This window comes from Dasypus novemcinctus, chromosome 12 (genome assembly GCF_030445035.2).
Source record: "Dasypus novemcinctus isolate mDasNov1 chromosome 12, mDasNov1.1.hap2, whole genome shotgun sequence".
Taxonomy (NCBI): domain Eukaryota; kingdom Metazoa; phylum Chordata; class Mammalia; order Cingulata; family Dasypodidae; genus Dasypus; species Dasypus novemcinctus.
Genome location: NC_080684.1, coordinates 18,897,391 through 18,908,920, shown reverse-complemented (window position 1 = coordinate 18,908,920; position 11,530 = coordinate 18,897,391). Strand labels below are relative to the sequence as shown.

Genomic DNA, 11,530 nt, shown 5'->3' with positions numbered 1-11,530 from the left:
GCTCGGGAGAACTGGATATTCATAGCTAAAAGAAAGAAGGACTCCTTTCTCACACCTTATACAAAAATGAACTGGGAAAGGACCAAAGACCTAAATCTAAAAGCTATAACCATAAAACTCATAGAAGAATATATAGGGAAACAGCTTCAAGATTTTGTGGTAGATTGTGGATTCATAATTTACACCTAAAACGTGAGCAGTGGAATTAAAAATAAATGGGACCGCATCAAAATTAAGCACATTTGTGCTTCAAATGACCTTGTTAAGAAGATGAAAAGGCAGCCTACACATTTTCAGAAATAAAATTTGGAGAGGAAATTTTCAGAATTACATATCTCATAACGGTTTGACCTCCGTGTGATATAAAGAGATCAATACAACTCAGTGATAAAAAGACAAGCATCCCACTTAAAAAATGGGTTAAAGAATTCAACAGACATTTTAACAAGAATTACAAATGGTCATAAAGCACATGAAAATATGATCAGTATCACTAGCTATTAGAGAAATGCAGATCAAAGCCACAATGTGGAATCATTTCATGCCTCACAGAATGGCCATTATAAAAAATAAGAAAGGATTTTCTTATTCCTGGAGATATTCTTATTCCTGGAGAGGATGTGGAGAAATGGGAACACCCTTCACTGTCGATGGGAACGTAAAATGGTGCAGCCTCTGTGGAGGACAGTTTGGTGATTCCTAAGAAAACTAAATACTGAACTGCCATATGATCCAGCAATCCTGCTACTAAGAATATATTTAGAAAAACTGAATGCAAGGACACGAGCAGACTTTTGCACACCAATATTCATAGTGGTATTACTCACAATTGCTAAAATATGTAAACAACCCAAGTGTTCATCAACCAATGAATGGATAAACAAAATCTTGTATAGACATACAGTAAAAAGAAGTGAACTTGTAATGCATATAACAACATGGATGAACCCTGAAGACATCATGTTGAGTGAAATCAGCCAGACACAAAAAGACTATTAATGTGTGGTCTCATTCATATGTACTAAATATGATGAGTAAACTCATGGAATTAAATTTTCAAGTATAGTTTACTAGCACTAGGAAAAGGGGGAGCTGAGGCAAAATGAATATATAATGTTTAATAAGGGGGATTATAAATGTGGGGAAATGGTCATAGTTGATGGTAACACATTATAGTGAGTATAATCAACACTGCTGAAGGGGTAGCCTAGGGAAATTAAGGACAATTGAAAGAAAGCTTGAGGATAAGCTAGCTAAAGTGTAACATCATGATTTCAGTGGCAGATGATGGTTATGGTTAATAGTACAAATAAAAGAATTTCCTCTATTACAAGGTGTTAAGAATTTGAAGATACATGGAAAAACACAACTAATGTAAGGCTAAGAATATAGTTAACAGTAATATTGTAATATCTTTACAGCAATGGCAAATAAGTTACTACATTAAAGTTAAGGGTCAATAATGGGGAGAATAGACAGGTATAGGACTTTTCCTTTTGGAGTAATGAAAATATTCTGAAATGGTGTGAGGTGATGATATCACTTCTGCGATGAAACAGAGCCATTGTGTGTGCACTTTGGATGGATTGCACAAGGCAGGGAACCATATAACACAGTGAACCCCATGATGAATGATGGACTGTGACTAATAGTACAAATATGAGAATGTTCTCTCATGAACTATAACAAATATAAAATACTAATATATGCTAATGATACTAGAATGGTTTGTGGGAAAAATACACCAAACATAAGCTATGGACTATAAATACCAATAATATGAGAAAGTTCTTTCATCGTTTACAAAAAACGTGTCACAACAAAGTAAAGTGGTGGTGGTGGTGGGGTGATATATGGGACTCCTATATGGTATGCATGATTATTTTATTAGCTTACAATTTCTCAAATTTAAAAAGAAGTAAGATATGTATTCTTAAAAAGCTCCATATAAAAATCATTTTCAATATATTCTAATACATTGTTTAAAAATGAAAAATCCAGGACTCAAGCTAAAAGAGACAGGACACCAGACTGTCATAAACCAGAACAACAGTGACCCTAGACCTCGGGAATACGGCAGCAGGAATAAGACTGAGGTCATGTCCACCCTCATGCCTAGGAAACATCTCAAATGGTTTTCATTTCAAACAGAATCTTTGCTCAAAAAAGATCTAGCTCCATCCCTGTCCGTGTGCATGGGTGCTGGCTTGGGTTTTTTATTTCTTTGATTTTTAGGAACTAAATCATAGAGGTGTTGATCACCAGCTCTGTAGTCAAATGCCCTGATGTGATCATGAATCCATAGTTTACTATCTGTGTGGCCTTGATCAAGTTACTTAATATCTCAGAAGTTCACTTTCCCCATATGGAAAAAAAGGAGTCATAATCATATCTGCCTACTAAGGTTGTTGTGAGGAATAAATGAGTGAATACACTTGAAGTGTCTGGCACAGTGCCCAACACACTGGGCTTGCCTGGGCTTGACAGTTGATTGCTTTTGCTGTGTACTGCATACCTAACACTTTTGTGCAAAAGCAGAGGTGGTTCATGGATATAGCTTATGGTCACTCTAGCTTTACAATGACTATCCTTTGTCCAATACCAAACCTTGTTTTTTCCTGGATAATGGAGAGTAAACATTGATGTTTATAGCAGTTTGATATTATTTATGAATTCCAAAAAGAAATATAGACTATGTTTGTAAACTGGTTAGTTCCTCTCACATGATAACCCTTTGATTGTATCAACTGAGACATCTGATTAAATTATGTCAAGATTAGGGCTCTGATCCAGCTATGGCATTAGAGTGTGACACAATATTGAAACCCAACCCCCTTGAGGATAAAACAGATGCTCACATGGAAGTAAACACAAAGAAGGAGAACACAGACCAGATATGCAGGAAGAGAGAGTGCTCCATAAACAGTCCCAAGGAGAGGTGAGCCTAGAAGTCTACAGATGACCTTGTGGAGAGAACAGAGCAGCAGAGCTCAGAAGGCAGTGAGTCCCAAAGAGTGAGATGAGCCTTGTGCCAGCCTACAGGCGAGCTCTGAAGAGGCTGGGCTCACAGAGCCCTAGGAGGAAAGCAGAAGGCTGAACCCTCCCAGATATCACCTGCCATCTTGCATCAACACGTGTGGCAACAGACTTTGGATGAGAAAGTAGCTCTTATGGTACCTCGAGTTAGACTCTTTAGGGCCTGGAAATTAAGCTTCTACCTAAATAAATACCCTTTTTAAAAGCTAACAGAATTCTGGTACTTTGCATCAGCACCCCTTTGGCTGACTAATAGAATGTTCTTACCCTGGAACTTGTCTGCCCAGAAAATCTCTTGCACATGTAATCATTTTTTGAAGAAAAGGGATTTCAGCCCTTGTTCTAGTTACCCAACAGGAATTAAGCAAGAGCAGTCACTGGACCCATCTACAGTGGCCACATATAAAAGTGGCTTCCAAGCTTTTGATAGCTGTTTCCCACCCAAGCTCACTCTGAAGGTGCTGTGATTATTCCCAAGGACCTCACACATCAAATTGTCATCCACCAGAGGTTTTGATCCCAATGTGCAATGCAAAGTGAATAAGCAACTTTCTACCTTGTGGACTTGCAGGCCTCAATTGCTGGTGTGGCGAGCTGTTTGTCCCCTGAAACCAGGCTTGGAGATGTCTGGGTTTCGGTACAGACGATCTCATTATTTCCTTGACAGTGTTCACCTGAGCACTGACTCAAAGAGAGGAACATTTAAATCAGGAATTCTGAATACTTATAGGCAATGAAATCACAAGTTTCAACAGAACTGTTCAGATATACTAATAAAGTAGACCCTTTATCATTATCCTCATTCAAGTTGTAGAGGACCATGAGAAAGTGCTTGTGAGTGGCTGCAAAAATTTTCACTGGGATAAGCATGGCAAATGGCCGCATGAACATCATTTCCATACACACAATATGAAGCAAAGGGAGCAAAACTTTTGTCAGTTCCAAATGAAGACTCTCCTAGCCAATGTCTAGCTTTAAAGTCTCAGTATATTCCCACATACAGGGCATCCATTATTTGAACATTGGGCAAAGATTGTAACATCTGGAACAAAATATACAATTTGTGATGAGCAAAACATGCTGACATTTGTAAAGTGAATTAGTTATAAATTATTTCCATGCTCTCTCAACCTTGTGTTTAAAAATATGGATCTATATTAGTATTGCTTGTGTTTGTCTTCCATCTCTACTGCATTCTAACTCTGTGACTGAGACCAAGTTTAGTAAGATTTTTTAAATCACAGGAGTAAAATGAGAATACCTAGGGCAGCTTGATGTAGTCATGTTCAGTAATAAATAAGATGCTACATATTCTAAAAATATGATGATTTCATTATACTTAATGAAAGGGCTTTTTGAGTGCATGAAAAAATGGAACAAAACTCAAAGTAAAAATTGAACAACATAGAGAAAGAAGATTCAGCAGAGTAAAGTAACAAAACCACTTATTTCACTGATATATCTGAATGTGTTGTGTCTGTTAAATACACCAACTGCAATTAAAAACAGGTACACGGACACAAAATAAATGAAAACATAAAGTAAGTACATGTACACGAATAATGATTTTCTCTGGGTGAAATTATTGTTTTGATATTTTTCATGTTTATTACTAAATACAATATATATTAATATTTATTGATCATTTTAAATTATATTTCAATTTTATCTAACAAAATACCTATTAATGGGTATTACGATTACTATTATGTATGAGTAAGTACATTGAAAAAGAAGCTGAACTAGATTAATAAATGGTTTGGTATATACATTGTGTTCTTTTATCTACAGGAAAGATAAAAAATTTTACTATTAAGTCATACACACCGACATCCTGAAAATTGGATTAATACAAATACATGTTAATATTTAAGCAAATCTCAGAATAAGAGAAAAAAGGCAATGTTATATGACAAGCTACTTTAAAAAAATTTCTCTTAATTCTTCTTTGGTGATATGAAAAGCTACCGAAAAGGGAATTCTCAGAGGGCAGTTTAACAGTAATGGGTGCCTAGGTGGAAAAGAGGGGCATCAAGAAGTGGGAAGTGCAAGGACAGTAGAGAAGGCTTCCTTTCTAGTCTCTTATAGTTGGGAGGGAACCATGTTGTGTACTCATATTTGGGGAAACAACACAAATTCTTTCATCCTCAAGTCCCAATCTTGTACTTTATTATAAATTTCTGGAGAGAACATCAGCTCTTCAATGAAGACCCAAGCAATCATTCCCTTAGAAACTGACTGAGGAACAGATTGTTGAGGCAAACCAATGTTCTGCATTATTCGATGGGTATAGCCTTCTAATTCCTGCCCTTCCCCCATCTGATCTTGGTTTCATAAAATATGCCCTTTTACTACTCAAAATTTATCTTCTCCACTTGTATCCCAATATCATACTCAAAGAGAGAAACATTTCACTGTAAATTGTCTATTGTATGAAATCATCTTCTTAATGGTTCCTTCCTCTCTAGGATTTTTAGAAACTTGCTTTTGTGGATCCCCTGATGGACCCTCCTCTATCCCAGTAGTCCTACCTCCTCTGGGTACTCCCCACCTATGCTGGGCTTAGATCTCTGAAAATCTAAACCTCTCAATTAACACCGTGGCACCTCCCTCCATTCCAAACTTTTACCTTCCCCAGACACAAGACCAGCACCCTTGTCTAGGTTCCTTTCTCTGATGATTTGGGCACTTGGTGATTTCATCCCAGAAGGTTCACTATTCTGCATAACAAACACAAACAAGATGGTAAAAGGACCCATTAATACAACCCAAAGACTATACCATAGAAAAATGGTTAAATTAACATGGTTATTTAATGTTTTGCTCTGCCTATAAGACAAAATTAAACTGAAGTAATGTCCGCAGTGTTACCCTAATAGATCTCTGAATTGTGCAATTACATTTGTACATCCACTTTGAGAAACAATCAGGAAATTATCTTATTGTCAATGCATCAGATATCTTGCCATATTAAACTAGTTACCCATCACCCTCTGTGTTTGGTTGGCTATTATTGGAGATGTTTTTTTAGTATTCTTTTCACAGCTCTTTTCACCTCATTATTTTTCAGGCTATAGATGAGGGGATTCACTAAGGAAGAAACCACACTGTACTGTACAGAGAAGATCAACTCCAATGGAGAACCTGAGGTTGGCATGAGATAGCGCAAGAAAGCTGAGCCATAATACAGGAGCACTGCAGTGAGGTGGGAGGAGCATGTGGAGAAGGCCTTCCTTCTACCTGAGGAGGAGGCGATTCTCAAGATGGTGGAACCAATGCGTGCATAAGAGTAGAAGATCAAGAAACAGGTTCCTAGTCCACCAAGGAGGCTGGAGCAGAGCAAGACAGTAAAACTGGAGGAGACATCAGAGCAGGATAGAGGGAAGAGAGAGGGCAGCTCACAGCTGTAGTGGGGGATGATATAATCTCCACAGAAGTCCAAGTTCATAGCTGGAAAGATGTTGAGGAGTGCAACAAATAAGCCCAGGCCCCAGGAACCGCAAGCCAGCCCCTTACAGAGCAGGCTGTTCATCACTTGACCATAGACCAGAGGATGGCAGATGGCAGCAAAGCGGTCATAGGCCATAGCTGCCAGCAGGCCAACCTCAGTGGCTGCACTCACAAACAGAAAAAAGACTTGAGCCAAGCACCCCTTTACAGAGATGGTTTTCTTCTGGGACAACAGATTCTCCAGCAGCTTTGGCACTGTGACAGAAGAGAAGCACATATCCAGGAAAGAGAGGTGACTGAGGAAGAAGTACATGGGGGTGTGCAGGTGAGAATCTGCCCTGGTCACCAGCAGCAGCATCAGGTTCCCTGTCACAGTCAGGAGGTAAATTTGCAAAAACAGCACAAAGAGCAGAGCCTGAATGTGTGGATCAGCAGACAGACCCAGGAGGATGAACTCGCTGATGGTGCTGTGGTTATCCAAGGCCATTTAGAGAAGATTATTCTAGAAACAAACATAGGAACAAACCTGAAATCTCTTGATCATACTCAGTTATCAGAGGATGGAAGTCTTCATCTCAACTAGTTTATATTTCATACATGACTTGTTGGATCTTTCATATCTTTCTTCCTGGATTGATGAGCTGCTTCAATCCTTAACCCTGCATCAACCCAACAAATATATAAACTAATAGCCAAACTTCTCTCTCAGAGGTTGCTTAAGAAATTCACAAACTTTCCAGGATCTGGTTCATTACTAATTTTTTTTCTTGAACAGAACCTGTGCTTAGCAATATTCCCTTACCTTTGTAGATGCTACTGAAATTTCCTATGTTCCAAAATAGGTCTTTTCTTTTACTTGGTCTTTTATTCCCATTTAAATCCTATCTATGGTATATACTGTTAAAGATTTTTTTAATGTTTATTTTGGTTATAACATGGCACTTTCACTACATTTCTAATTTACACTCTGGTACAAAATTGAGAGATGCAGCCAAGGGCATTTTCCCACACATTTGCCTGAATTTCCTATGTTTTTGTTAGATATTGAGATATACGTAATAATAGAGGAGCATGATAAATCCATTTATCAGAAGAAAAAAATGGAGCACTCAAGATATACAACTGTCTAAATTATCAATTTCAAGAATCTGAATATGACTCCACTATGTAGGAGAACTTCCTATCAAACAGTGCTTTTCAATCAAGGCTTATCAATGAATGTGCTTCCATCAGCTGACACATATGGGTCTGTAAGTTAGTCACACATTATGATCTAGAGTCTCAGTGCTGAAGCCTGACTATTACACTTGCCCCTGAAGAAACATGGATATTCCTTTTTCCCTACCTTTATTAAAATTTCTGCTCTGTCTAGAATACCATATCTTTCTAGTCATATCATTTTAATATTTTGACTTTCAATTAAATTTTTACTTTTTTTCTTATATCTTTCAGAAAATTACCTTCTATTAGCTCACCACATATGCCATTTATTGAGTGCCTGATAAGTGCTGGGCATTCCTAAACATTTTTGTTTCTTAATGTTCAAAAAAATTGTTAGAAATCATTCTGTTGAGAATGTTCAAATAAGGAAACAAAGGTCTTTGGATATCTTCTTAAACTATGATTCCAACTCTGATCGCTCTAATTACAATTTTGTATTCTTTCTATCCTGTCCCTGTACCTCCTTTCTTAAAAATGTCTTAATAATTACTGTTTTTCTTTACAAGATGATCTGATCCATCTATTCAGAATAAGCAAGACTCTCCCCTTTGTACCATCACAGCAAATCACTCTTTTGTTTGGTAGTTAAGATGTGTGCAGTAAGTTCCTTTCCTTCCTCCCCAACGACATTTTAATTACTTGATGGCAGTCATTGTGCTCTGTAACATTTTAAATCTGGAACAGTTAGAACAGTAGCAGGAAAAACCCAAAGGTGGACCCCAATAGGATTTGTTGAATGAAGAAGAAAATGAAGAATTGGATAGTACTGTCTGTGTAGCTAAATTTTGGGTGGAATGACTACAGTTACACAAAGTTTGATAAAAACCCAACAGTAAGGACAAGAGAAGAAGTGCTTAGTGTATGTGTGTATGTGCCTGTGTGTAGCAATGGTGGAGGATCTAGTAGTGCATATACTTGTGCTCTTCCAGCACCTGTGACATCCCTGTAGCTGAGACATCATTTCACACCCACTAGTCAATTTTGACTTTACTGGAAAATTATTTAATTCCTTCATGTTCCATCTACAACCTCCCACGCATTCATTTTTTCCATTCACTTATTTAATCATTTTTGGGTCCATTTTTCTATTTATGAATTTACAAGTAAACAACTTAATTACAAATGTGCAGTGCCATCAGTTCTTGTCATTTCCAATTGTTTTTCAGTATTAATATTGAAATTTGCACAACTTTCTAGAATTTGTGGACTTCTTCAATTCATTTTTCATCTTCTTATATTCAGTTCACATCTTAGTTCTGCCTGGTAGACTAATATGCAATAAGGATGGCACAAGTAAAATTCATGTGTGGGTAGAATAATTTGAATACAAAAAAATCAAGTCTAAGGGGTCTCTCTTATTTTTGCATTTGTTAATTCATGGGAAGTAAACCACTTTACTATCTGCACAAGCTAAGTTAAATAAATAATTAATTAAGGCTACTCTTCAAAAATATGGACAATCCTGCATTTGGAAATTTCTATCTGAATTAAGCAGATAATTGCTTTAATTCTTCCATATTTAATGTTTTAAATCTCCATTGCATTCACTTGCACTTATAGAGATTTCATAGTACCTCATGTACACATAGAATTTGAGAAAGGAACCATTTTTCAGAGTGATTGGAAATACCTGTGCTCCTTACAGAAATATGAGAGATTAATGCAGGAATTAGCTTAGGGTGATTCTATAAGTGGAAGCTGGACTCAAACATGCTTCTGTCATACAGCAATATCTGCCAGTCCATATAGTGATAGGATGCTGGATTTTTGAGTTCTATTAAGTTCATCCAATTCTATTATTTAGGGGTTATTCCACTGAAATTAGTATGTATTTAAATATAGGGTTATGTTTCAAAGCCATAATGAAAATACCTTTAGGTTGAAGAAATGATGATGATGAGGTTGATGAAGGTAATTTTGATGGTGACAGTGCTTGTAATGAAAAAGATAATCTAGGCACCATCTAATCACTTAACATGTACTAATAAATATATTTCTCACAAATACCAATGGTAAGGTGGCTATAATTATCCTTTTTTCTTTTCCTTTCTTAAAAAACAGATGAAGAATTAGAATGAGATAGGTTAGGAAACTTGTCCATGGTCCAATGTGAGCCTACGGTTTAACACGTACATTATCACAACCTTTCCAAGGGGAGCAGTATCTTGGACGCATTTTTTAAGAAACAAATGTATTACATAGACTTCTATACATTTTTTTCAGTCTCAAATGGAATTTTAAAATGTTAATTTCACAAATGCTGGCACTGATAGGCAATGAAAAGGGGAAGATAAACAGGTTCACTGTTTTCCTCTATTTACTGGAGAGAGCGAGTGCTCTAAATGAAACAAAAAAAAGAGTATTTGACTCTGCGGCAGTGTAAATCCCATGAGTACCTGGGAAACTCCAGAAAAAGAGAAGGGTGAAAATAGGTGTGGAATAATGTTAATGCACTTAATTTTTTCTTAAATATTTCTTTGCTCTATCCCTTAGTTTGATCAGTTTTGAAGTTGGAGGGATTTAGTACAGCAGAAAATTAAATTTTCCAGCACATTTGATTGGAGCATACAGAAGAACCAAAATACACACCACTTTGATACACTCTTTCCACATCTCCCCTGAATATTTTCTTCCCAGCTGTAATAATCTTTTTGCATTAAACTCCTAGAGCCTGGAATAAAACAGTTTGGACCAAGAATACATGGAATTGCTATTTCCAATATCCAGTATCAAATATTGCGGTCAAACAGTTTTATAGTAGGTACTGCTCAGAGTAGTTGAGTACATTGACTCCACAGTATGGAAAATATGAAAGTCTTCCCAAGCTTGAGCATTGAGTCTCAGCATATAGAAAAATTCATGAGAAGACTCAGAGTGAAAAGAAACACCTCAGAGAGCCAGAAAGACAAGGGCGGTGGAGGAGAGAGAAGTATTCACGACTGAAAGACAGACACTTTAAAGCATTTGGAGAGAAAATTACCTCTCTCATGGCATTTTTGGCTTAGAAGACATCCTTCATCTCTGATCTTTTCCTGGGAACAAGAAGCTTCTCTGTTGATGAGGAACAGATTTTCATAGTCCAATAACAGGAAATGCAAATGATTTTTCTATTGAGGAGTAATATGAAAGACATGAAAAGTGATTACCATAGAGCTATAAACCCAGAAAGGCAGAAGTTGAAGAATGTATATTCTCTTAGAGCTAGCATGGTCCTGACTTCTTCTCCCTCCAGCTACATGGAAAGAATAACATCCTGAAATATGGGTGGAAGGAGTTTCTTTTTTATGTTCTCTGTCCCTACGACAGTGGCAGCTGTTTGGTTACTTTCCTCCCCAATTCTAAATATTGTGCTAGAATAATCAACCAAGAGAATGATTCTCAGATATAACTCTTCAGAAGGGCAGGGATAGGTAGTTCACTTGTAATTGGCCACCTGAACCTTGTAGCTCAGCAGAGAGAGGAACAATGTCTTTTAGTAACTCAAATAACAGACAGAAGCCCAGTTTGAAACTCATTAACAGGCAACTCAAATGATAAGAACCCCAGGGAATTCTATTTAGTATGTGTTTTTGGAACTTCTTTCTGTGTTGAAATGATGACTGTGGAAGAAAATCTTAAGTGTCTCATAGGCTTTGAATGATGGTAAATTGGTGACAATATCCTTCCGCTTGCTATTTTGCTATATATCTCATTTGGGAAATCACAGAGAACCTGTGCATTGATGTTCAGGGATTTATCCTTTGCCCACAGATTTTGAATTCATAAACTTCACTCCCATAATTATTTTAATGTTCAGTTGTGTCAACAATCAGAAATGTTTTCA

The 11,530-nt window shown here is 36.9% G+C and overlaps 1 protein-coding gene across 1 annotated transcript; it reads right to left on the bottom strand.

Moving 5' to 3' along the window:
• Positions 1-6,046: 6,046 nt before the first annotated feature.
• On the bottom strand, positions 6,047-6,973 carry LOC139440080 (olfactory receptor 8S1-like). Its single transcript, XM_071218721.1, has one exon. The coding sequence runs from the start codon at positions 6,971-6,973 to the stop codon at positions 6,047-6,049; it is 927 nt and encodes a 308-aa protein (XP_071074822.1).
• Between the last annotated feature and the right edge of the window lie 4,557 nt (positions 6,974-11,530).